General features: G+C 50.9%; 1 protein-coding gene and 1 long non-coding RNA gene across 4 annotated transcripts; both read right to left on the bottom strand.

Annotated features, from left to right (window-relative positions):
- Positions 1-1,481: 1,481 nt before the first annotated feature.
- Positions 1,482-7,398, bottom strand: OSR2 (odd-skipped related transciption factor 2). Of its 3 annotated transcripts, none has more exons than XM_075085490.1 (4): positions 7,052-7,398; positions 3,459-4,186; positions 2,791-2,890; positions 1,482-2,047 (listed from the first exon to the last, which is right to left on the bottom strand). In XM_075085490.1, the coding sequence occupies exons 2-4, from the start codon at positions 4,112-4,114 to the stop codon at positions 1,865-1,867; spliced, it is 939 nt and encodes a 312-aa protein (XP_074941591.1). In that variant the 5' UTR covers positions 4,115-4,186; positions 7,052-7,398; the 3' UTR covers positions 1,482-1,864. The 3 variants fall into 3 exon arrangements, with proteins under 3 accessions (XP_074941591.1, XP_074941593.1, XP_074941592.1); XM_075085492.1 differs by having other exon boundaries at positions 1,482-1,965; positions 7,052-7,395; XM_075085491.1 differs by having other exon boundaries at positions 7,056-7,250.
- Positions 7,399-10,555: 3,157 nt separating this feature from the next.
- On the bottom strand, positions 10,556-12,032 carry LOC142053969 (uncharacterized). Its single transcript, XR_012659401.1, has 3 exons — positions 11,725-12,032; positions 11,435-11,644; positions 10,556-11,143 (listed from the first exon to the last, which is right to left on the bottom strand). It is a non-coding gene; the product is annotated as an uncharacterized LOC142053969 (long non-coding RNA).
- Positions 12,033-27,251: the final 15,219 nt, after the last annotated feature.

Below are 27,251 nucleotides of genomic sequence, written 5' to 3'. Positions count from 1 at the left end.
TCTTTCTGCACTGATGGCCCGGCTGCAGCCCAGGCACTGTTGGTTTTGACTCACTACTCATTAACAGGGTTCAGGCAGTGTGATTCTCTGTGGCAGGACCAGCGAGGGTCGGGGACACAGCAGCCACCCAAGCCCTGTCAGCATCTGCTCCCTGTAGGCCTGGTGGGACCACAGACAGACCACCCCGGAGTCATGCACCCTCCTAGGTGGGGCCCAGAAGTGGAGCACCCCCCACTGAGCTGGGTTCGGAGGGATCGCTGCCCCCTTCTCCCAGGACAGGGCTCCCTGAGCTGGGACAGGGGAAGATTTCTCCCTGCCATTCTAACCTGGTCCTTAGTTTGAGAGAGGAGTAGGGCGGGATAGGTGTCCCCAGCCTGGAAAAGAACAACTTTTGGGACCCCAAACTCCCTGAGACACTGGAGGGAAGGTGCCAGGAGTGACAAGAGCACTGGGGTGGCAGAAGAGGGGGTAGCACAACCAAGCCACCCTGCAACACATCAGGGAAAATGCTTCAGTGCTGTCACCAGGCCTTCCCAGAGGGGACCAGAGGCACTAGTGAGGGGCTTTCAGGGGTGAAAAGGGAAGGGAGGCCAGGTGTCAGTGCCACCACCCCTCTATCTGCATACTGGGTGCAGGCGCCTAGCATGCAGCCTATGGGGTGGGCACGCCAGGCTGCCGAGGCAGGGAGCGTCTGGGGGTTTACGGGGGTGGCAAGGGAAGGGGGAGCTCCCATGCAGGGCGGGGAACGAGGGGCTCCTGGAAGGGGGGAACAGCACTTCTCCTTTTCGCCCCTCCATCCGTCCCCTCCCCCACCGGGTGCAACCTGTGCCCGGCAGCCAGCGGCTCCCACAGGCGCCAATAGACTGGGGTGAACTTGGGGGGACCCCGCAGATGAGCCCCGTGGTGGGGGGCAGTATTTGCACCTCGCTGTTTGCTTCCAGAGCTGTCGGGAAAGAATCGTCTTCTGCAGGATAAAGTCCCTGTCTACGCGGGTGAATTGCCCGTGTCCAAAGTCTACAGGCAGGAGGCTGCCTGCTGCAATCTCCGCGAGAGGGATGACTTTTACAATACATGGGCTGATTGCAAATAAGTTACTAATAAGCCGCTTTGGCATAAGAACGGCTCTGTGCATTATTTCCTAAGATCTGTTTATTTGCAAGTATTTCTTTCTTTCTCTTCTTTGAAAAAAATAATATTTCGCTCAGGAAAATAATAAAAAAAAGTACAGAAGTTAATATTTAGACATTCATACTATTAAGTAATAGAGCTATAAACTCTCAAATATAGCACTTTCGTTTTACTTAACAATAGATAACACAACAGCGACAGTGAAACAGGCCAAACAAAAGCGATCACCAAAATTGTTGTGACAGTACAATTACCCGGCTAGGAAATTTATTCAATATGCTTTACCATTGCATTGACACAGCAGGAAAAAAAAGCTCAAATGTTAAGAGAATAATACAACAAGGCAGGAGGTATTTGGAAAAAAAAAAAGGATTTATTTTGAAATACACTTTTAAGAGATACTTTTTGCCTCCCCGATTTGTTACCGATGTGCATCTGTCACGACGATACGAAACAAACGAAGAAAAACCACATTCTGTACAGAGCTCTAAAATGAGCCGCGAGTATCTACAAAGATGAGCTTTAACGCCTGGGTGTGGGTTGGAGAGGGGCCCGATCCTGCAGTCCGCACTCTCGAAACGAGTTTCGCAGACGTGTGGTAAGGAAAGCTTGGCCCCGAGTCTGCGAGGGTGTCTCCGCGCGCGTGTGTGTGCCTGTCTGTGGGTTCCTACAACACAGTCCTTGGGTAAAATGGACACGTTGGAGCTGCCGGAGCGGGCGCGGGTCCCTGGCTGCTCTAGAAGTCCTGCCGCGGGGTATGAGTTAGACTGTGCCGCCGTAGATCACAGTTTCGCCTGAACACTTTGCCGCACTGCTCACAGTTGTAGGGCTTGATGTCTGTATGGGTAAGAAGGTGAGTTTTCAGATTACTTCTTTGATTAAAGGTTCTTCCACATGTGGGGCATTTGTGTGGAGATTCCTGTTCAGATTTGAAGCAAGCAAAGGATTAATCCTTCACAAACTACCTGGTTTAACGTATTACTGTACTTTTTTATTTTTTTGTTATCGCAACGCACAACTTGAAATATCGGAGTTGGATGCGAACGCCAGCAGCCCCGGGCGGGCGGCAGGCCGCCCCCTCGCCCTGTCCTGCCCCAAAAAGGGTTATTTTAGACTTCTTGATTCGTGGTATTTCGCACCCCCCGGGGCGGAGGGAAAGCGGCCGCCGGCGCCGTCCTCCCGCTCCGGGGCTCCCGCTGCCCGCCCGGCGGCGGTCCGGGCAGGCGGGCAGGGAGCCCCGCACCGCTCCGCTCCGCCCGGCTCCCCCGCGCCCTGCCAGGGCTTGGAGCCCTCAACGAAAAACGCCCCGAAGCGGCGGCGCGGACAAACCCGAAGCCGGAGCTCGCTGCCCGCCGCCAGCCGCTCCCCCGCTGGCTTTAACCCGTCTCCCCGCGGCCGCGGAGGTTACCGCCGGCCGCTTCCATCCCCCGGGAAAAGCACGGAGCCCTCAAGCGCCGGAGCCCCCTCGCTTCCCTCCGCACGGGAGCCCCCTCCCCCTGGCAGCCGCCGCCCCAGCCCCGCGGCGGGCCGAGCTGAACCGGGCCTAAGCGAGCCGAGGCGAGCTAAGCCGAGCCAAGCTGAGCCAAGCCAAGCCGAGCCGGGCCGGGCCGGGTCCCCGCCGGCGGCACACGCGCTGAGGAGGCCGGGGAGCGGCGGGCTCACCTGCATGTGTAAGGTTTTGTGGACCGCCAGGGTCCTGGACTGGCAGAAGCCCTTCCCGCACTCCTGGCACTTGAAGGGCTTCTCTTTGGAATGGATGTACCTGGAAGGGAACCCGAGGGGTGAGCAGCGCTGCCGGGAGCGCGGGGCCACGGGGACCCCAGGCCCCACTCTCCCAAACCCTGCTCTCCCCCCCCCCCCCCCAACCGACCCCGCTTAATTCTTCCCTCCCGTATAATTCACTTCACGATTAAACTCCTCTGTCCGTTAAAAAAACTTGCCATAATTCGTGTCGAGGCGTGATTGCCCCTCTGGCGACAGATCGCGACAGCATCTGCTCGCTGGCCGGCGGGAGCCGAGCCCACTCTCCCCCAAGGGCAGCGGGGATCCTCAGCCCGCGGCGTGCGGAGGAGAGGGCAGCCGGGGAGCACCCACCTGCGCCCTCTTCCTCCTCCCCGCACACCCAGGGCTGCGCTTCAGAAGCACAGCAGCCCCGGGGCTTCACCCCCCAGCCCCCCGAGGCGGGGGCCCGTCCCACGCAGGGCGCAGGTCCGGGCTGCCCTGGCGCCTCCGCGGCCGCGGAGCCGGAGGAAGAATCTCTCCCGGAGAGGCTCCCCCCACACCCCGCGGCGGCTCCCCGCGGCCCGGCCCCGGGCGCGGTGATCCCTCACCGGTGGTCCCGCAGGTGGTCCTGCCTCCGGAAAGCCTTGTGGCAGATGTCGCAGGTGTAGGGCCGCTCGTCCGTGTGGGTCCGCTCGTGGATGAGGAGGTTGTAGGACTTGGTGAAGTGCCTGCCGCAGAATTTGCAGATGAACTCCTTTTTCGTCTTGGAGGGCAGGCGGCCGCGGGAAGGCTTCCTGTCCGGGGACAGCTTGCTGATGCCCGACAGGGGCGACGCCAGTCCGGGGCTCAGCTTGGCGAGCTCCCCCACTTTGGGGGGGTCCTCCTGCGTGGCGGCCACGGCCAGGTTGGCAAAGTCAAAGCGGGGCCTGTCCTTGTGCAATGCTGGGAGGACGTGAGCGATGGCCCCTTGCTTGGGGTGGAAGAGGTGCGTGGCAAAGGGGAGTGCGGGGAAAGGGAAGCGGGAGTCCACCAAGCCCTGGGCGGCCGCCATCTCCGTGATGGTGGAGCGGGTGATTTCATGCACATTGGGGTAGCCCAATGTCCAGTGGTTCATGTGCATGGTTTGCACGGCGCTGAGTCCATACAGACCTTGCAACTGGTCCACAGCTGCGGGGAAGGTGTTCACAGCCTGGAGGAAGGAGTAGTTGGTGAGTTGCAGGGACGGGTGCAGCGGGATGGGGGCTGGCAGAGCCTTGCTTCCCATCTTCCCGGGGCGGGCGCACGCCGGCGGTGCAGCCGGTGCCTCTGCTGGGCTTTCGAGACGGGGAAAAAACTCCTAGGAAGAAAGAGGGAGAAATGGAGGGGAAAGAGAGTTTTACTGAGAGCAGCGTCGTTCCCCCCGCGGAGGCGAGCTCGGCGGCAGAGCCGGGGAGGGCCAGGCACGGCCCCGGCGGGTCGCCTTCGTCCGGCCCCGGCGCCCCCGTCCTCCGCCGGGAACGGCGGCCGCCACCGCCCCACCGCCCCGATCGCATCGACCGGAGAAGCTACAGCGTAAAAAAAAATATTTAAAAGTATCATTCCCAGAAACACCCACCCCAAATTAAAATAGAAAGGAGAAAACCCAGCGCCGAGCCAACCGAACGCGCCACAGAGTCAAATTAAACGAATCGTGGAAAATGCACCCGGAACGGAGCGGTGGCCGGGACCGGGGCCGCTCCGCTCCTCGCCGCCCCCCCCACCCGCAGCGCCTGGGCCCCGGCCACCGCGGGGACCTCCGGGGCCGCCTCCCTCCGGCCCCCCGCCCCGACCAGGCCCCCGGCGTCGCTCCCACCCCCCGCCCGGCCTTCCCGCGGGCGCGAAGGCCCCGACCCCGAGCCCTCCCGGCTGGGCGCCCCCCGGGAAGGAGCAGGGTGCTCCCGGAGAGCCCAGGCAGGCCCCGGGTGGGGTGGTGGTGGGGATAACCCCCGCGTTTATCCCAGCTCGGGTGCTTATTTTTCTTTCTTCAACAACAACTCATTTATCAAGATAACCGAGGGAGAGAGACCCCGCACGCACACCTCCTCCCCAGCCCCCCGCGCCGCAGGTCCTAAATAAATCCACTTTGCACTGAGATCCCTTCCAGATGGCCGGGGCCGCCCCACGCAGCCCAGCCGGGGCCCGGGCGATCCCACCGGCGGCGAGGAAAGCGGCGGCCTCCGAAGGCGGCCCCGCAGCCGCCTTCCTCCATCCCGCAGGGCCGGGAAGGGCGAGCGCAGCCCCGGCGGGACGGAGCCCTCCGGCCGAGCCCCCCTTCCGCAACCCCTCCGCCCCCCCCCCGGCCGGGGGCTCGGCCGGAGCGCCGGGGCCCTGAGCTAATGAGCGGTGTGTGACTGTCAGAGGGTTTCACTCAACCCATTCAACCGAAACCGCCGGGCCCGCTTCTCCCGCCGGCCGGGGGGACCCCTCGGCGCCCCCGGGGAGACGCTCCCCTCCCGCGGGGCAAGGGGGGGACGTCGGCGTGGGGGGCAAGCCCCTGCCCCTCCTGTTTTTGTTGTCGGTGAGGGTTCGCTTCCAGCAGCCGATGGGCCGCAACGACCCAGAAAAGCGGCGAAAGCAAGCGCCGGGGTCTCTCCGGGCCTGTAAACAAGAGCTAGGGCCGAGGGTGCCCCAGCGCCTCCCGGGATTTGGGTGGAGGGACTGCTAACGCGTAGTTTCCAAAATAAACAAGAACAACCCCCAGAAAAATCCTCCTAACCCAAAACCTCCCAAAACACAACCACAAAAGTAAACGAAGCTCCGGGAGCGCCGAGCCCGCCGCCGGCCCGCAGCCCTCTCTGCTCCGGGCCGCCCCGCAGGCACCGCGCAGCCCCCGGGCGGAGAAACCACTTCTGGGATATATATATATATTTTTTTTTTTTTTTTTCTAAAATACCTTTCCTCCTCGTTTGTGGCACCGCACCGAACTGGCCCTCCGGGAAAAAAATGTGGCAAGGAGGTCGGGTGTGAACTGCAGCGCTACCCACTCCTGTTTTCGTTTTCCTTGGATCGTGGCTCTCCCGGGTTTCCTTCGCTGCTGCCCAGTTTTTCCCGTTTGGGATTATACCGAGACCGGGGACAGTGGTATCGATACCACCTAGTATATATGGCGTCCTTTTTTTTTTTTTTTGGGGGGGTGGGGGGGTTATATATAGAGACTTATTTTTAAAGATGTCGTAGCGTGAGTTTCTATTCGCTTTCCGGACACACAGGCAATAAAATCGCTTTTCGCCGGCTGCCAGCGCGGCTCCTGCCTCCCGTCCGTCCCGGCTGGCCGCGGCGGGCTTTGGGAGCCACCGGCTGCGAGCCGGGATCGAGGAAGGTGCAGCATTTCTGCAGGGCAGGGCTTCGTCCTCCACAGCCGCCTTCGGCAGCGGCGTGCGGCGGTGTCACCGCAGGGCGCTCGTTTTCGGGTCAAAGAACCGAGTCCGAAAAACTATTCCGAACGCGAAATCCGTAGTTTAAGGCGGAAACTTTTAAAACTACACTGTTGCCTGAACCACGGCACACCTATTGCTATTTGTAGTGGGGGCAACTTTACTAAAACCCATCCAAAAAAGACCAGAAAGTGTCTTCGTGCGTGATTTTGACGCTGCTTAGAGTAAGGTGCGGCGGGGAAAGCCAACCAAAAACGGATGTTACTTAAACCTTGGCACTTCCTTCTCCCTTGCCATTCAGAGCGCCTAATTAAATTAAGCCCGGTGCCTCGGCAGACCGCCCCTCTCTCTCTACCTGCCCGCTGCCGGCGCGGCCGGCGCTCCCCTTCCCCCGGCGGCGGGGCCGCGGCCGTGCCCCGAGGGCGCAGCGATCGCTCCGGGGGCGCGGGTGGGCCCCGGGGGCGTCTCCGCTCCCCGCCGGCTCCTCACCGGGCGCCGCGGCTGCCGCTGCCCGCCCCCGCCCAGGTGTATGTCCAGGGACTGAGGACTTCTCCTTCGCGACCCCGCGGATCAACCCCGCGCAGCCCACGCAGGGACCGGTTCTTCCCCGCGAGGGGTTTCACGTGCAGGACACCGACCGCGCAGCCCGGGAGGTTCTCGCCGCCGGGTCCCGCACCGACGGACCCCCAGCCCGGCCGCCGCCGAGCTGCAAACTGAAAGTAAGCCCGGCGGCCCCGCGTTCTCCGCTCCGGGGGCCGCCCCGCTCCCGCCGACGGCAGCGGGCAGGGCGGCCCGGGACAGCCACTCACCTACCGCAGCCGGCTGCTCCTCCCGGGGCAAAGCCGCGGCGGCACCTTCACGGAGACATTAGATCCACAGCGGGGGCGCTCAGCGGGGCCGGGGCCCGGCGGCGGCCGGCATGTTGCGGAGGGCTGGGCGGCGGCTGGGAGCTCTGGCTGCGGCGGCCCCGGCATAGACCGCCGCCACCCGCCCGCCCGCCCGCAGCCTCCCGCCTATCGACCCCGGCGAGGCTCGGAGCGAGTCTGAGCCGCCCCCTGCCCGGTCCATCACATTTCAGCGCTGAGTGGCGTGGAGCGCTGTCCCCGCCCGCCCGCTGCCGCCGGCCCACCCCGCGGCGTGCATAGCCCCACGCTCGGGGCCGCGCCGCGCCGCTCCGCCCCGACGGGACGGGACCGCCCCCGGCCCCGGCCCGCCCCGCCGGCCCCACTGTTTACTTGTGTTTGGGTAGCAACTGGGTTTTAAAGGGGCAGGACGCCCCCCGCCTGTCCCCGTGTCCCCCACCACCCCCCCACCGCGTCACCTAAGGTGACTTCTCCCCCCCTCCCGAGAGCGGCCGCCCCGCCGCGGGGATTTGCGCCCTCCCTGCCCCAGCCAGGGTGCCACGGGCGGCGTGACTTGCTTAAATACCTAAAAGAACCCCTCCGGACCCCGAGCGTGGGGGTTTTGCGGGCGCCCACGTCTCCGGGAGGGACCCGCAGGGGCAGGGAACGCTCACGACCGCACGGCTGCGTGGCCGTCGGGCCAGGGCCGCCCTACGGACCGGCGCTTCGGCGGCTCGGCTCTGCCCTTTCCCCGCTGCTGGGGCGCCCAAAAAGGCGGGTTCCGAAGCAGGACCGGTGCGGAGCCGGCCCCGCACTCCCTGCCCGAGCACACAGTCCCTACCTGGAACAGACACATAGTTTCGAGAGCAGTTTCGATTTATTACCGGGGAATTTGCTGCTAACTGGGGCCTCTGTGACCCTCTTCGAATTTCTCGATTAAAGCACCGTGTTCATTTTCGTCGTTAGCTGCGAGGCGGGCAGTTGCATACGGCGAATTTGTGTCGAATTGTTATCTGTAACGTTATCTTGTTCTGTGCGTTACTTAAATCGCAGATATGGAGAATTTATTGTATAATCCGGACTGGAAGTAGGCTTGGAGAAGTCTAAAAAGAAGTCGGAAGAAGTGGCGCTTAAAAACAGCTTCGAATATTTTTCAAGGTAGAGTTTGTGCCGGTTAATTCGAGATCGCGGAAGAGAGAGGGACAGGAGTGACGGCTGCATCGGGATAATTTTTTTTTGTTTCTCCTTTCATTATACAGTAGGAAAAAGTTAATCGACGAGGGGGCGCAGGAGCCGGCGGAGGAGGGCGCGGAGGTGTCCCCTCGCAGGGCAGCGCGGCCGCCGCCGGGCGCTCGGGCTGGTTTTCGTTTCTTTTCATAAAGCCCTTCTTCGAAAATGCCCTATTTTAAATCCGTCTCACCCGAAATAAATAGTATTTCGCCTCCTGGACAGCGAGGCCACTGAGGCTGACAGCTCCGGGAGAAGGAGAGATTTCCCCGGGCCGGGTGCGGGGCGGCCGCGGGTCCCTACGTGGGGCAAGGGCTCGCCGGCCGCCGCCGGGCTGTGGAGCTCCGGCACGCCGCGGGGGAGGGACCCGCGTCCCCTCGTTAGTTTGCTTTCTCGAGCAAGGCCGGTTTGCTTCAAGAACGAAGGGGAAAGGGGACTTCACACAGCCGCGTTTTCCGCCCCGCGCTGCCGGCTCCGAGGGAACCTCCTCGACACAAGGGACGGAGGGGGCTGTTTCGGGAGAACCGGCATTTTTTGATCTCCACGGCAAGGGGAAATAAGCCGCACTCGCTGGCGGGAAGGAAACCCCCACAAGCAAATAACAAAAAAGAAAAAATTTTTGTAAATCCGCAACAACCTCCCCCAAACCCAAACCGACCAGCCAACGAAAAAGCCTCGAAGAGGCGGGGGCTGGGGCGGGCAGGGCAGCGGTGCGGGGCCGCCGCCGGGCCGGTTGCTGCCCGGCCGCCCGCCGTGCGCCTGGGCTCCGCCGGGAGCGAGAAAGCCGCGCTCTCCCGCCGCCGGCAGCGCTGCCAGGGAGCGCCCGGTGACCCCGGCCCGGCCCGGCCCGGCCCGGCCCGGCCCGGCCAGCAGGTGCGCGGCGAGAGCTGGGGGCGAGACCCGCCGGTACCGCCGCGCCCGCCGGGGCCGCTCGGACGTCGGAAGGGGGTGGGGTGGGTCAGGGGCTGCAGACACCCGTCGAGCAGGGGTGACAGCACCGGGGGGTGGGGCAGGGGCTGCCGGATCGGGCCCCGCGCTTCCGCGTCACCTTTCCGCGTCCACCCCAGGCGGGGTCCTCCCGCCGCCCGGTGCCCCGGCCTTCCTTCCCCCGCCGCCCGGTGCGCGGAGCCGCCACCGACGGGCACGGCGCAGCCGGCGGGGCACGGGGGGAGCTCCCGGGCCGAGCAGGTGCCCCGCTCCGCCTCGGCAGAGCGCTCCGCGTCGCTGTGCCCTGGCCGGGCGGGGGGCACGGCGGGGCCGGGCGGGGCGGGGCGGGGTGGGCCGGGGACACACGCACACACACCGGGGGACACCGGAGCGGCCGGCGGCGGCGGCCCGTGGTGCTGCAGCGCCCCCTGGAGGCCGCCGCGGCGCCCTGCCCTCTCCGCCGGCCCCGTCCCGCTGCGGACCCGGAGGGAGAAGCGGCGGCCGGGAGCGGGGTCGCCGCGGCCGGTGGTGCCGCAGGACCCACCCGAGGGGTACCCGTGCGTGCTCCGGCCTTGGGCAGCGGCTCCGCCGGGGGACGGGACCGGCAGCGCAGCGCCCGGTGCCGGACCAGGGAGGCGCCCCGACGGCTCCCGGTGCCCGCGGGGCGGAGGTGCCTCTCGGCAGCGACAGACAGGCCGGAGCTGCAAACGGCTCGGGCTGCTCACCGAGAGCTTGTTTAATTTCCTTTTTATTTTTTTTTTTTTTAAGGAAAACGGTGACCGCCCGTCGGTTTGGCATCTGATTCCGCTGGCGTTTCTTGGTGACTAAATCATCACCTGCTTCACGCAGATGTGTTGGGGTGGGATTTTTAAAATTTTTTGGTTTTTTAACGTACCGGTCAGGAACGCCGCGGTTTAGCGAACAGGCGGCGGCGGCGGGAGGCAAGGCGCTGGGGGTGCTGCGGGGGACCCGGCCGAGGCAGCTCCCGCTCAGCATCTCCCCCACCCAGACTCGGGCCCTCCGTAAAACATCGCCGCGATTAATTTCCGTGAAAGAGGAAAGCAATTAAACACACACCGACCTTAGCGGGCTGGATCTCGCCCGCGTCTCCCACAGGCACGCAACCGCCACCCGCCGTCCCCTGGCCGGGAACCCCCGCCCCCCCCGCCCGCCGCCCCCCGGCCGCGGGGCTGCCCCCGGGCAGCCGGCAGCGGGGCCCTGCCCGCGGCACCGCCGGCTCTGCCGCCCCGACGCCTCCCCGACGGGCACCACAGCTGCAGCCGGCCCGACGGTGCTCCCCCTCGCCCTCCCCTCGCCAGGGAGCCCCGAGCCCCGGGCCGGGGGGCCGGGGAGTTCTCTTCAGCCGGGGTCGCCGTGCCCCGCTCCCCCCTCCCACGTCGGGGCACACCGGGCAAGTGCCGAACCGCCCGAGGCCGATGTCGGCTTCGCCGTGAGCGCGGCGGCGGGTGGGGACCCCTCCGTGGGCACCGCGGAACTTGCGCGCTGTGCCGCGGCGCAATTGCACGGTGCGGACGGGGCGAGGGAGGATGCGGAGGCGGCCGCCGGCCCCGCGGGGACCGGGCGAGGACGCCTTGCCCCGACGGCGGGCCCCGAGCTCGGGAAAGCCCCGCGGGTCGCCGTGGAGCAAAGAGGGGATGCTCTGCCCCGGCCCTGAGGGCGGGGGTGACCGTCTCCTGCCGGGAGGACCCCTCTCCTACAGACGTCCGGCCCCGAGGGGATCCTGCCCAGCACAGCCCAAGCCCGGCGCGCTGCCTCCCGCTCAGCCCAGACCGCTGCGTGCTGATCTCCTCAGGGAAGAGGGGGAGAAAAGACCTCCGTAAGTGGACTTTTCTAGCCTGAAGCGTTCCTTCCCCTGCCATCAGCAACGAGATGTTTCTGTGGTGCCTGAAATGAGCAGTTGTCATGATGTAAAGAAATGCAACGTGCCGTACCTTATTACAGCTCGGTTTAAACAACCATTTGGCTGAAGTCTTTCCTGCTGTCAGCATCGAAACACTGAGCAGGGCTGTTGCCTACAGCCACGGCTGGAAGAACAGACACCCATCGCAAACAAGTGGGCCCCTTCCTCACCATTTCAGCCCCCCCCCCCCCCCCCCGCCCCCGAGCTGAGTCTAGGGACTGCAGAGGGTCCCCAGGCTGGCCAGCTTTGCTTGCTCTCTGGTCGTGGCATTTTACCTCACTTAGCAGATGTGCCAAGTCACAGCCTGCAAGGCAGAGGTCAGTCGGTGGCATTTCAGGGCCGCCCGCATGCTGCAGAGACGTGGGCTCGTACGCTTCGCTCCTGGGTAAAGGGGGGTTTCGGACACCGATGAAGTTCTGCAGCTGCCTCAGCCTGGTCGGATCATGAAGTTTGCAGTCTCCAAGCCAACAGTTGTGGGGGGAAATCTAAGAGAAATATTGTATAAAAGCAATAAATTGGTTTAAGAAATGCGGTTGTACATTTGGTCGCATGCCTCGTAACTCACCTAGGACATGAGGACTCCAAGGCAGCAGAGAACAGGGGCCATACATCTTGTCTTGTGGCGTATATTAAATAACTCCGTTTCCTTTTAAGAACGTTTTATATCCCAGTGAATAACTCCGTTTTCACAAATAAAATGAATAGTATAGGGTGAAAGTCAGCAAACAATAGAAAAGCTCAGAGGGGTTTTTCCAGTTGTAAACATGCAGAATCCATATGGTCATTAGATACATCTGTGGGTTAAGCACTGATTTGTTTACACAAACCCAATGCTTATGGTGCTCTAAAACCGGGACTATTCCGTCGAATAGATGTATACTGCAATCCCCTTTTACCTACCCTCTGCATGCGTGTTTCCTGTTTTCAGCATGCATTCTTGATGTGTAAACTGTGGCGAAGGACATGTTATAAACCAAGATACTACGGAGCATTTCAGATATTTTCAGAGCGTTACAAGCATGGTGCAAGCACATGCAAATCATCACTTACAGACAAGCACAATGACTGTATTAATCTCTGCATGCTTTTTCCAGTTGTTTGCAGCATCTAAGTCAAAGAAGAGGACAGTAATGGCTATTAGGAAAAAGTACCAGTTGTTCCCGGGCAGACTCACCCCGATGTCCAGACAAACCTTACTGGTGAAACCCTGCAATTCTTAATAAAATCAGGGTATTTTAAAGAATATTTGAAGGTTCCTGAAATACGAGGAAATTGAGGGAAAACTTACCATGCTAAGGTATTTGGAAACTCTTGAAGACACTGCCATGGCTGACCCTACCCCGGGTGTGTCCACTACCATACTCTGCTGGGTATGATCCAAAAAAGCACTTAAGCGCATGCTTAAGTTCATCACTACCCAGGGCAGTACCTAAGCAGGTGCTTCAATTTCTTTATATGCTGAAGTTAACTGCTGAGCATGTGTTTTACCACTGGTTTAAAAGATCTCCTCAATTAGGGCCATTATTTTCAGGTTGCCTCATGATACCAATAAACAAATGAATAAAAGCTTACAAAAAATCCCAGAGCAGTTACCTTTCTAGGCAAGATTTTGCATTGTGCCTGCTCTCCTGTCCTTTTCCATGAGTTCAGCTGCTGGCACTCAGTCATCTATTACGACCACCTTGTTTCTGCATTAAATGCTGGTGCTCCCTTCAGCTTCCCCTGCTGCCACCTCAGAGCACCGCTGTGTATACCATCCTGTTGGGTGAAAGGATGGTTGCTCCAACATGATGAAACTTGCGGATGTGATGCTGATACACTTTGGAGACTTTTCAGACCAGAACAGTTTGGATTTAACTTGTGGCATGGGAAAAAGAGCCACTGTCAAGAAAGACTGGGACAAGATCACACTGGCGTACAGAAAGGCTGCACAGTAAAAGCAGTGGGTGAGAATGGATCAGTTCAAGAATGTATTTGAGCTGGGCATGGACTAGCCACAAGACTTTCTGGTAAAGAATATTATTCTATCTCTCCTTCCTCTTTTCCCTTCCCTTTGCCCTTCTGTTTTCCCTTCCCTTTTCCCTTCCCTCTTCCCTTCCCTTCCCATTACAACATGCACACACAGTGTGTCGTGACAGACAGCTTCTGCTCTGTGGGTATCATGAGGCAGAAACAGACAGAAAGCATATAAAATCAGGACGACCCTGAGCTGAGACCCAGCAGTGGATTTCCACCATCTTTGCCCATGGACCCGTTTTCTGCTCCCGTGGTGATACAGGTCCCTTCTCAGAGGCCCGGCATCCCATTTGCTCTCCTTAGTTCCCTTTCGTGGACCCCGCAGAAGTATTTGAGGGAGCTACACAGGCTGGTAAAGGGTAGGGTGAAAACTAGTGAAGGAACGTTTCCCCTGTTTTGTCCATACTAGATGGCATGGTCCATCGTGTACAGAGCATCAATGATTATTGCGGGTCCGCCTTGTTTGCATTAACTATTTCATTTATTTGACCTGCTCACCCATGATAGGCTTTGTGAAAATTACTAGTTGGTTATGCTATTCTTTCAAATACCCCCTTGGGAACTGTTTCCAAGTAAAATACAAACCCCATTCATTTCAACATCAGAACTCACTTTAGCACCCGAGAAGTGCTGAAAGCCAGGGACATTACACTGCAGCAGAAACAGAGCCGCCTCAAGGCCTCTTATTTTCAGCTTTTCAGATCAGCGGAGAGGGGAAAGAGATTTTGTCAGCCACACTAGAAACTTTCAAGTGTAATATGTATTCCCCTTTTCCACTAAATTTGTCCTGACAGTTACTGGTTGTTCCAATGAAACCAGGAGCTTTTGAATTTCACTGCGGTTGTGAGTCTGCCTGTCTGAACCGCCGGATGGAACCCACTTGCGTAGGTGCAGCGCTCTGCCGTTTCAGGGGGTGGGGTGTGCGTGGAGGACAGCACCAGAGAGACCCTGGGACAAGGCACGCTGTGGAATGACAGCCTTCCCAGCTGTGATGGACACAAGGATCAATGGTGCCTGCAAGACCAGGGGCTTTCAGAGAGCCTAAGGCAGTGCCTGTGGAGAGTTGTGAGGAAGCCTCCGTCACTAGCAGAAATGCTCAGGACAGAGAAATCAAAGCTGATTATAGTAAGTGAAAAAAATATTTTCTGAATCCAAGAAAGGCCCCACAAGAAGTCTCATGAAGGCACTTGAAAGAATCTTGAACAAAATGTATCTTGTCCTTGAACCCTTTGTGAAACCTGAAAACGGAGAAGACTCTGTGACATTGGCCGGAGGGCTTTGACCAGTGTGGTGTGGTAAGAATTTATATTGGGAAGAAGCATCAAGTAAATATCATACGGTGTGTTTATTTCAGTGGGAGCTGGTTTGAGAGTCAGTCAGTGGCCACAGCAGCATTGCTGACACTCCCGGGATCTGAAAAGGAGACCACCGATAAAGGTCATTAGCTAGGGTTAAGCAGGGTTAACCCTGACCTTTCTCCAGTCTCCAAGCAGACAGCTCAAGAAAATACAAAACCGCAGTTATTAAATAACTCTTAAACAACTACAAAACAAAATTGAGTGAAGCGGAGTCAAAACCGCAGATCTGTTTTATTCAAAGCACAATATTTATAGATGACAGATACTGAAATGCAGCAGAACTGCATTTAAGGACCATCCCTGTACCTAGACAGTGGAGGCACACTTGAAAGCATTCCATCTTTTGAACCAACAGTGAGACATGAATTTAAGTTTTTCAGGAAGAGTATTTTCATTCCTAGAGGTTGGTCATTCCTGTGTGCTTGGTAAAGGAGAATATCTGAGATACTCGACTTTCTGTTAGAGTTACAGGTGGAGCCTGAAATCTAAAAGGCTGTTCAAAGCATCACTTAAGTCTGATCTAGTTCAGCATTAGTCTGTTATCTTTTGCCCCCTCAATGGTTTCATAAAACCAGACCAGAGCTGATGTTTACTTTTACAGCTAATGGTTCCTCAAATCTACAAGAACTTCTAAGGAGTAGATAAAAGCAGCTGCCAAAGTGATCTAGAAATAAACATCCAGAAGAAAACATAACTGCAATCAAAGTTCCAGCTGTTCTCGTCTTAATTCTTATCAGTATTCTTTTTAATCAGGCACATTTTGAAGTCAAAGGCTTATTTCCAACAGCTTTTGTCCATACATATATATATGTGTGTGTGTGTAAGTCTCTTGAAATATTACAGAAGTTCTGTTTCACATCAAAATAGTGTACATTGTCACTGAAATTATTAATTTTCTTTTCCTCATCCCCCATGTTCTCTCTGGGCCCCTCTTTTGCATCTGGCATGTGTACTGATACTCCAGATGACAAATACTGATAACTGCGAAGCTGCAATGCTGCGTACTTCCATAAGGCAAAGCTTAGCCAAAGTTAGTCATTGATTTATGTCCCGTATTCTGTTCAACAGCGCAAGGGTTTTTTTTTTTTCCTAATTCCATACCTTTAATCCTTGCCACCTTCAACCTAGTGTGTGTCAAATTTCCATCTTATTGTTGCAGCTGTGGTTTCTTAAAACTGAAGTACGCTTCCTGAAGGCAGTGACACATGCTTAAGTTTATTCACAGATTTGAATGCTCAGTTATTCAAACCCATCTGAACTCATTACAATGGGATGGTGTGGGTTTTTTTTTTTTGCCATATTAAATTGTTGGTACAGAGCTTTTAAAAAACAAATGAGGGATGTTGGGATGACTATTTTTATTCAGCCCAAATCAGTAGAAATTGTGGGAACTTAGGCAGAGATCATAAGCCCAGGGTTCTGTTTAGCAAAGATGTCATTTACAAAATACACAAGGCAGAAAAAGCTCTACCACATGTAAAAAGCCTTCCACAGGTGTACAGATGAAAGGAAACAAACTCTGCACCGTCTAGGTACTGTGTTATTTAGGATGACTTCATGATCCACGGTAGGAGACAGCCCATGAAGCAGATTGATTTCGTAAGAATCTATATGCTTACAAAAATGAGCGGCAGAAGTTACGTATTTTTATTACAACCTTCACTGTTTCAAAAGAATACCCAGCTTCCCTGTGCTCTCCCACAGAAAATGGACCAGAGGCAAGATGCTGTAAATATTCCTACAAGAGCTTGCAAGCAAGCCTGACACGTTACCGTCCCAAACCCCTCGACAGCGGTCTGTGAAGGATTACTCTTCCTGGAGGTGAGCTGGTGAAAAGGACCATACCTTTGTTTCAGCCATCTCAGTTCAAAGTCCGGTGCAGTAACTCAAACCTGCTTTTATTGTCTTTGAAAGCTAAGAGGTTAGTGTTTTCCACCAAAGCAGCTGAGACTTGTCCCATTCCAGGAAAAGGCCAAGAAAATAGCTGAGAGCAGTAACAACTTAAACCGCTGCAAAAAATCTGCCAGAGGACATCTGTCAAAGCCCAAAGAGTTCCAGTTATGTATGATTTCATTTGATCCCAGAGGCTAAATAATGTACAGGAAAGATTTAATAATGTTATGCAGATTATGTGTGGAAATGTAAAAGGAACCGAACACAATGCCAGCTTGAAAAATCTTCATGTGCTCGTAGCACTGTTATTGCTGCACAGTCAGAAAACACAGCTTGAGCAATAGACTATGATAATAAAATTAAAAGTTGGAATTGCTAGAATATTTACTCAGGTGAGACTACTTGATTAAAAAAAGATGACTTAATATTTTCCCTCTGCCAGGAAATTATCAGTGGAGAGAGCCCCGTTCCTGTTTTCCACCACATCGGTTCCATTGCCATGTGAAATCCTGATAGGGAAAACGTGGTAACCAAGGATCGCCGCTCACAACGTTTCCAAATGCCAGTGCAAAGGACACTTCAGCTATTAAAAGAAGAACAAAACTGAATGGCTGTCAGCTGTATCTGCTTGCAAGTTTGAATTATGGGACCTGACTGAACTAGAATTGCTGAGCTACAGGTATGGCCCCTTTTGCCAAGCTGCTTCCAGAAACAGTAATATCTGGCAGAGAGGGGAAAGAGGCAGCTGGAAGGATGATGTGAACGGCCACCACAGGATCTGCCAAACGATATCTGTCAAACCTGCTGGTAGTGTAATGCTCCAACGCCATGTGACACTATTTAAATACCGGCAAAGGAGGGATTATTAAGCAGGATTCTTAGCCAGGATGGCCATGGGCTTCATCGTTAAAAAAAAACCAAACTGAAAGCAGAAGCAAATGGATCCTATCCGGTAATACCTGAAAACTTTTGTGCAGACTCTCACAAAGGAAGCAAGTGTAATGTTTCCTAGATTTCTTGAGGCTGGCACTTGTGGTGGTCTTTCTTTGGCTGGTGCTTTTATCTCCCCTGGGATAGTGGTTATAGTTTTAGCAGCTGAAAACTTATGCTCACCAGTTTTTCTTTCAGTGGAAGGATCTAAGACTTTTCCTTCCAAGGTCGGATCTTTATTTGCAGGGAGTTCCAGCAGGTTTCTTAGGTTTCTCATTTCCTCTTGCTATTTCTGCTCTCATCTGTTTTGCAAATGGCCACCATAATGTTAAGCTTATCTAATGGCCAGGCCCCCAGCTGGAAGAATGCCAGCAGAGTTCTGAAAATCAGTCATCTGAAAGCATTCAGAGGAGATGGCCATCACCTTCTCCCTGAACCTCAAACACAGAACGTCCCTGATAAGCACATACTCCAATGCCATGAAAAACAAGAGGCTAGTCTTAAATTCAGATATCACTTTAACCAGCTTCCTTGGGCAACACTCAGACACTCTGCTGAATTAATCTCACTCTACAAATAATAAATTATTTTTTTTTTTCAGTATTTGGAAAAGATACTGGCTGTACACACATAGAGTAAAGAGTGAGGGTCCCCACTGTGGCTTCACTGTGAACGCAGGTTTCATTCTGCTGTTGGTTCTTCTTATTTTGTTAATTGGGATCCTTTTCTCCCTCACTGGCGTGGTGTAGCCCAGGTCCATCTACTCCTGCCTCCTGACATCAGGCATGGCTGTGGCAGTTCCTACCATCAGTGAGACTTAGGGGCTTTGTCACAATTCCTGCTGAGAAAAGTGGCAAGGGCAGAATTTCCTTTTCCTTGGTAAGGAGAAGTCTGCGAAAACACAAGATTTGTTGCAGGTCTTTATGTGCATACACACAGAGAACAAAAATCTCATGAATTTTGCTATTGACCTCAGTGAGCTCTGGATTTTATTCAAAAGGAGGAGGTCAGTAGGAGTACTGGGTCTCCAATTTGGAAACTTGAGAAGAAGCCTAAAAAAGTGCCCAAGGTCTGCAAAAGACACTCTGAGGACACAACATGTAGCAATAAAGATTGATGTTAAGAGCTAACGTGCTTAACCTTGCAAAAAGAAAAACAGAAGTTTGTTGTCATAACATTTATTTATTTAAGATCTGAGAAGGAAGTGCTAAGAGCAGCTCATATACACCCTGTAGGAGAAGCAACTCTGTAGGAATGGGGTCTGTGTGGAAAAATCACCCCTTGTTTGGACTTCTGTTTCCCTATAGAGAAGCAATTCCGACCTTGTGGGAAAACAGGCCCAAAGGAGGAAACTGCCGTATGAAGACACCTACACAAGAAGAAACTACCTTCTGGAGTAACCTTATTTCGGAAAGAGGGTTGACTACAGGAAGAGAAAGATCTGCCAGCCACTGCTATGTTTGTCTGAAGGGCTGTTAGGGAGACTCCTAAGAGCCTGCTGGGAAAACAGTGTTTCTCAGCTTCATGGATCCTGCTGCCTCAGCACTGTGGGATCTGCTACTGGCCAAGGCAGGAAGGCTTCTGAGTCAGCCACTGAGCAGCACTCAAACAATTTCTACCCTGATATACAAGAGGACGCAGGAAGCAGAGAGGCAGGAATGCATGACAAAACTAGAGAAGGTATCATAGTATGCAAGGTAAATGCCTTTCTGGAAAAGCAAAGAAAAGCTGTTCGCTCAATACTGTTTTATTAGACTACATAGTATATTATTTTAAGTAAGTAAGAACGTATCTAGGAGGGAACTATATTTAAGTAAAACTGTAGCAAAAAATTAAGCTTAAAACAATAGATATATAGGTATAAACTGGCACAGCTCTAGGGGCATCAACTGGTGACTTACATGGACTGTAGGTCTGCCTTGGCACAGTCACTTGTTGATTAAACAAACCTTCTTTCGGCTGAGGAATCCAAATAACAGCAATGAGGCTCTTTCCAGCTTCTAACTTGTGCAATAAGGTCCTGTGCTAGCCTGCCTGCCCTAGGACTATGACAAACAAACAAAAGTAGAATTTCTGGAATCCATTGCATTTCTGAAGGGTATTATTTAAAAATTAGACTGCAAGAGATTATTATCACAGGCACACCACTTTAGAATAGGCTTCCTAGAAGCAAAGCAAGTTTGGGGAAAACCTCTCAAACAATCCCCCTTACTGTAAGACACCTGTTCTCCTTAAAACACTTTTTTTTAGTGGAAGTCACCCCAGCTGAATTAAATTTGTTTCCCTTGGGCCTGCATTTTCTTTAGCCAACACAACAGCTGCACCATGTGGAGATGAGCCACAAGAAGTGTAACAACACATGTTTGTGATTGCTGTATCAGCTCTGGCAGATTTAAGTGCAGAGGTCTTTAGCTGCCTTCTATTAGAGAGCCAGCTTTACAATATATACAACATCTTGCAAAGTAGTAGCAATAATATATACAGTTTTATGTATTTCTTGTACATGCTGGTACCGTAAAACCAGAAAGGAACTGACTATTACTTATAGCTATAAATATTGCATTAAGCACAAACATTTTCTTTTGCATGTAAAAGTAGGAACAGAACAGGAGGATGGGTTAACAGCAATAAAATCCCCTGGGACCCCAGTGCTAGCTATTATCCAGTCCCACAGAGACACTCAGCCATTCAGAATGTGCAGTAACCCTGTTATTTCAAAGCTGCAGTAAATTTAATCTCTCCAAGAAATTGCTGAATTCCTGGAAAATAATGCATAATCTTGGTTCAGTGTGCTTCCCCCCCCCTCCCTCCATTTCAAGAACAGGTGCCAAAAACCAGTCTTGTGGATCCTAATTCAATATACTTCAGAACACGGTTTTAAAGCCTGCCTTTGAGGCATTTAATTAAGAGCTGTTGAGTATCCCACACCAGTCAAAATGAGGTACTTGTTTTTGAAAGACCATTTTGAAAGGTCAAGATAAATTCCCATAATACATCATAGAATCAAGCATTTGTGTTTATAATGTGCTGTTCCTGTTACTCTATGTATAATTAGTGCTGTACAGATTTGTGTGTATTCTAACACAGTTGTGTGACTTTAATCTTCCTACACATTTTCTCACTTAAAATTGCTATACCATTGCATATTGTAAAATATACAATGCATATTATACATTGATATTGTAACACATTATGCATTAATATGTAATGCATGTTATACAACAGCGCATAAGTGTCTCTGTGACTCTGAACAGCAAATTTTCCCACTGTCTAAAATTTCAGATGCTTAGTATCTCTTCCATGATAAGGGGACCAGTTCTACACTGTTTATCTTCTCTGACTGCATTGTTTCTAATCAAATGAACCTATGACATATTATTAAGAGTTTATGTCAGATAAATGTCAGTGTCTAATGCGACCTGCCTCCGATTTTGACCTTTCCTCCATCCTCCTGGGAGGTGAATCAGGCCGAGGATGGAAACACCAGTCAAGCAAAAATCTGCATTTATATTCACACTCCCATCAGCAAATTAAACAGGACTTTTCTTTGAGAACTGATCCCCAAAGTAGTATATTTGAAAGAAAGACTCTGTTGACGTTAGCAGATTTTGGATCAGGTCCTGGAGACGTTCTGCCTAGTTTGAACTACACAGAGCAGGGATTTACTATCTATTAATCTTATCGAAGGAGAGACACAGTATATATTAAAACCTGTAGTTTGGCTTTTTCTTCTGTTTCAGTTTTTCATTGTTTTACCTAGTATTCAAATTAGCACACTCATTTTAAAATTGGCTTTAAGGAATTTAAACTGCATATTGTTAATCCGGCAAGAGCAGCTTAATACTACCAGTGCAACAAATTAGATCATGAAACTACAGAAGAGCTCAAGGATGAAGCAATAAAAGTTGTGTACTGGCCAGTTCAAGGTTACACAAAACCATTAAGCCCTCTCTTGTTTAGAAGACATTGAAATGTGATATATGAACACAAAAGAAGTAATGTCTTTAAATCTTAAAACGATTAGCAGTTTTACTCTGTAGGGATCTATGGGAGGAGATGGACTCCACCCTGAGGAAGATAAAAGACCTCAGTTTTCTCAACTGGAAGGAGTGATTCATTTTAGGTGGAAGTGGTATGCATGTGATATTCCTCATGTGGGAAATTAACTGTTTCCATTAAGAAAGCTCCTAGCATATGGAATTGCTCTGTTTTCCTCCACTCTGCAGAGAAATTTATAGCACCAGAACATTTTCTTTTTGCTAAACCCAGCCTGGGTAAAAATGATCAGTGTCAATGGCTGTTGATAAACTCTTTTTTGGTATCAAAGAAATCCATTAACCTTCCACTGGTTTTCTCGTTGCAACTAAGAAAACTTATTTTTTCCGACAGATTGGTGGAAAAGGCTTAGGTCTCAGATTTAGTTGGGTTCATAAGCTCTCTAGATAGTAACTTGCTCTGTGTTTTGCTGTGTTTTCCTAGCCTGACCTGTGTACACTGAGTCACTTCAAAGTTGTGTTTTCAGCAGAGAGTTCCCGTGCTCGGTAGTGACAGTAGTGTAAGCACTCATCCCAGGGAGCAGTGAGGATGCTGTAAAACTCTCCCCTATTGAACCAAACCTGGCATGATTAGTGGGGCTCAAATCAGTGCATCGTATAAAACCAGTTTTGTGGAACTTTATTATTTGCTGCTTTGCTATTTCTTCACTATGTAGGCTGCTGTGGAGGTGGCTTCCCACTACTTTTAAGAGCAGGATGGGAATCTAAGTTCAAATCTTAATCTTATTCTTGTTTTGAATGTATTTCTACTTTCCATGGGATCTTATCTTGTAATCAGACCCATTACTTCACAGTCAGTTATGAAATGGCTGTTATGCTACTGAACATTTTTTGTGAAGTTTTAAGACTAGGATTGTATTTAGGTCTTTTTTTTTTTTTAAGTGTGACGTACATGTCATACGAGTAGCCTATTTGGACTTGAATTATGATCTTTTGGCATGTTTTGATTGGGAAAGGTTGGAAGAAAGTAAGAAACTGAAATTTTGTGGTTTCTGGATTTTAGAGTAGGTAGAATGAGTGTTTCTATATACAAAACACTTGTTATAGCTATGAAGCAAGCTGGAGATGTGCTTCAGAACTAAATAGGAAGGGTTTTATTAAAAACAAACAAACAAAAAAGCCCTACAATTGAATAAGCTGTAAGCATTTCATGGCATTGCTTCTGTAGCGGTCAGTATTCACGACGTGCTTTCCAGTTGCATTGGGTTCTCCTTATTTGCCTTTTGTTATTCTGTACTTGTGCTTCCCACCTTTTTATGATTCTCTTCAAGCACTTCCGTGGAAGGCCCACAAAGGCAAGGAAACTTCCCTTCTTTAAAGCTGAAAGAATGGGTCTTGTTAGCCTCTTGAAAGCATTGTCCCGAAAAAAAAATTTTAATCTTCCCTAAACATTTCTGTCATGTATTCCTCAAACTCTCAGCTCAGGAGCTAAAGGAAGATGGCAGAAAATGCAGCCTTCAGGGTGGTGGAAGCCTTGGGCATAAAGCTGTATGTATTCAGGCAGCTGAAGTTCATTTCGTGTAGTACTTGCTTCATCAAGTAACGATGATTTGATCATTCTTTAGTTATAGATACTAGTTTCCATTCCTAATGCAGGCATCAAGCCTTGCTAGTTAAACACTATTTATTTATTCTCCAGGGTGTGAGCACGCTTCTTTGCAGGCTGGAGAACAGATGGTTGCCCCTAGAGAGAAGGGGAATAATTTTGTGTAGAAGAGAATCCAGAGTAACCCTGAGCATTACCACAACAACAGTAATTGTTTTACAAACCAAAATGAGATTTTTTTTCAAGATGACGGTAATCCATAGATCCCACGAGCACAATCAATGCAGCTGTAGTACAGACTGTGGTTAACTGTAAACAGCAACTCTGTATCCATGGTTTATTTTTACCAGAGTGTGCTATAATAGGAAAAATAGCAAATGGTAAGTCTATATATAGCCTGTTAGTAAGACTGTGAGCTAAATGGTTAGTGAACAGAAAAATCCTATGCTAATCAACAAATGTCTTTAGGTCTAGTAATAACATTTTGGACACCAAAATTATGTACTCTAGGTAGCGAGAAGAATCGCAGCACTGCAGCTAATAGTTTGCTATTGCAGGTTTTTACTGCTCATTTCAATGTCAAGCAGGAATTTTGCGAATCACGCTGATCTTAATAGAGTGGATATGGATGGCAGATGGTACCTTTATTTCCTGACTATTTATTTTCTGCATATTTCTTTTGCTGGTCCTGCAAAAAGTCAATTTCCTTTTATGTGACATTAATTAACCATTAAGTTGTGAATAGTTCAGGAAAAGAAATAAAAAACAATTGTCCTTTATTCCTAAGCTTGATTAAAAACTCGCTTTAAAAAACCATAAATTTTAGCCCAAACTTGAGCGTACACTGTTCTTTTGTATTTTATTTATAACTATTTTATGACTGATAGGGTTAGGAAAGTATATAACAAATTCTTAGATAAGCCTTCAAGGTTACTTCACATTAGACATGATAGGTAGGAAAAAATACAGGCTGAAGTCAGTTTTTCTTATCTTCTGTATAAACAAGCTGGAATTTCATTCAAGGCCTTTTCCTTAACTTTCAGCATACCAGATTGCTATCAGGTGGTCCCAGGGAGAGACATGCAAACATGTTGTTGTTGGCTATTTGTCTACTGAATTTATTAATTCGTTTCTAAGGAAATCAGGCTCCTGCATTCAGTCTGTCTTTGTGCTTGCCTGATGTTCCTTGCCTTTCTCCCCTTCACAATCATTTGTGACTTAGCTGGCCAATATTAATCATGTTTGATGAAAAGCTGGAGGTCTGTAAAGATAGTACGTTCCTATTTTTACAAAACTCACAAGTGATAGGTAAAGGAGGAAACGCCCTGTTTGTGGGGCCGTCCACCCGATGGCAAGGGAAAAGCAAGGAAAACTGTCCTTAGCTGCGGCATTTGGGACCACACTGCAGAATGACCGACAGCCTTCTCCTGTGAGCTAAACACCGGGTTGTGATGCAGACACCAGATACTCGTAACTCTGTGGGGTAACGCCGGGGTCTGTGGGTCAAAGCACGGTGAGGTATCAGTGACGTGGAGGGGCTGTACGGAGCACAGAGCAGCAGGCATGCTTGGGAGTCTATGCGGGCAGTAAGGATATTGCGGGTTTTGGTATGCCGAGGGGGTGAACGAGGCTGCTGTGGAATGATACAGGGGACATGAGGGAGAGAGCGCTGAGGACCCTGTGAAAGAACTGGGGAGCTGCTGTGGTGAAAAGGTAGAAAGCACACATGGAAAAGAACTAGGCTGTGAAAAGCACCATGGATGTGATGAAGGACTAGGGGGATATTTTGTTTGGAGAGCATAAGGTGTTCATGAGATGTATCTCTTGGAAAACATGCACTATTAATTCTGCTGTTTTCTAATAGCATCATGTATTGGTTACTATGCATGTTGTTTAAATGAGCCTGATCAAATACCTTCGAAGTAAATGCTGCTTTTATTTGCTACCAGAAGGACTAGATAAGGTCCTTACTATAACATACATAATTTATTTGCATGATGTTTGTGAATGACTTTGAAGTATACGTTTGGAATTTAAATCTTACCATTGGTAATACCTGTTAGAAACTCAGACTTGAGCTTCTCAAGCAATTTTTATCCTTCTCAGGTTTATTTTGAATTATGTGCAACTGAGGCAGTGGTGATATCTTGGAACTTTTTGGTTCATATATTTAGGGGCCTGGGGACTATCTTAGTTTGCGGTTATACAGCACCTAATAACTTGTCCATGCCATCATGATTCCCGAATCCATTGAAGGATAAGTAATTATAATATAAATTATTTTATCTGTTTACAAAGCTACATTATAATATAAATTAATGATAGTGCTTAAAAACTAAGTATGGTCTTCACCCATCCTTTGGTCTAAGGAATTGGTGTTGATGCCAATTCTGCAGAGAAGGGAGCCCAAATGCATGCTGATAAATTGGTGAAGTAGATGAAATACTTTAGAAGAAAGAGTAATTCAGTTAGCTTTCTCCTATATGTTTAAGATTGAACTACATTAAGCCTTTTCTTACTCACCTGCCTTCTTAGCTTCTTCCACTGTTGGAAGAAACCATGGGAATACTCATGTAGATTGTCTGCAACTTCCTCATCTCCATGCTGTCTAGACACCAGCAATCTCATAGTATATTCATGCCTCCAGAACATCTAGACTTACCTTGACTGCAGAGCCTGAATGAGGTAGTAGAACAGCGGGAGTCTGTTTTTCCTTTCAAAGTTCCTTCTTTGCTGGTGGCTAGGTACGGTGTTGTACGGAATACCAAATCAGTGTTGTATTTCACAGCATGGTTCCCAAATCGTATTGCAGGGGAAAGGTGAAATGGTGTTATTTATTCCAATATTATTGACTAAAAATACCATTTGAAATTGTAAAAGATAAATAAAGTGATCTTGAAAAATACTATGGTATATATGTTATCTTCTTAGCGATATTTTATTTTCAGCATAAATGTACTTAGAAAGCATTCTGGTGGTTGAATAAGGCACAACTGAAACTTCTGTGAGAAGGGCATGGAATTAGGCCACATTTTTTGGCACAGTCTGCCTCACTAGGTTATAAAGCCAGGCTACCTAACTTTTTCTGTTTCAGGCATCTTGGGGCTTTTTCACACTTTTCTTTCTTCAGTCACATGGATGGAGGACACTCCTGCCCCCTTCATCCTCAGTTATCAGGTAGTCAGGGTGTTTTCTGGGAGTGGGGATTGTGGTATTAAATTGTTTTGAATTAAGAGCACAAATAACTAAATCTGCTATTCTTGGACAAATTTTCTTTAGAATTGTTCTTGTCAACTGTTGTTAAAGGGGGAGGGAAGAGGAGCAGATTAGGCTGTTTAGCCTAACTTCTTCCAGAGAAAGAAATATGTGTCAATGGGGAAAGGGAGCACTTCTTGGCTCCCTTTCTTTGTCTCGCTGTTACAACTATAATATAGTACCTGTATTTTTTCTAAGACTCCTTTTCCTTGCTTGAATGTATAGTTTATTGGAGCTTTGGCTTGAGAGGGGGAGCTGGAAAAAACCTGTCTCCTCTGAAATAACCTGAACGAAATATTGCCTTAAAGATATGTGTTAAAGGATGTGGAGACAGCCTCTGCATTCCAGGAGTATCACAGCCAAATAGGGATGTCAGGCTACCCTTCATTAGGTGAAACTGGTGAAATGTAAATAATAATTGGTCAGTGGGTATAGCCAAATACCCTGTAAAACAAAGTTGGACACTAGCCACATGTCATCTTCTACCTGCCTAACCTCACTTGTCCTAGAACTGGGGGATGGGGAGTCTTGTGGGGTTCCTGCCCACCACTTTCTAATACACTCATACAGCACTGCTTCTGAGGCATCTGTTGGCTCCTTCTCCTTGGTGGTTTTTATTGGCATCTCCTACAAACAGTCGTCTGTGGTATGGACACATCTGGCAGTACTGTTGGTGAGCCACTCTGGCTTGTGGGATGATACTTGAAGAGCTCTGCATTAATCTGTTGTGCAAAGGAAGATGTTCTACTGCAGTTTTTCCATGACTCAGAAAAACAAAGAAACCCAGAAGGTCATATGGTGGTGTGTGATTTGTTTTATGGGTTCATTCAGTATTGCCGTGTGCATTTAGCCCAACCACAGTGAGTCAACTGGATTGGATTGACTCAGGCAAAGTAGAAGACTTGCACAACAGTAGGACTTCAGTCACTCAACATTCCCTTGCTAATGCACATCAGAGATGAAATTAGGTATGGAGTGTGGATTTTTTTAGGGGGAGGGATGACTGCTGTCACACATCTAAAATCATCTTGAAGTGGAC

Source organism: Phalacrocorax aristotelis, chromosome 2 (assembly GCF_949628215.1).
Source record: "Phalacrocorax aristotelis chromosome 2, bGulAri2.1, whole genome shotgun sequence".
Taxonomy (NCBI): Eukaryota; Metazoa; Chordata; class Aves; order Suliformes; family Phalacrocoracidae; genus Phalacrocorax; species Phalacrocorax aristotelis.
This window is presented reverse-complemented; position numbering and strand designations above follow the sequence as displayed.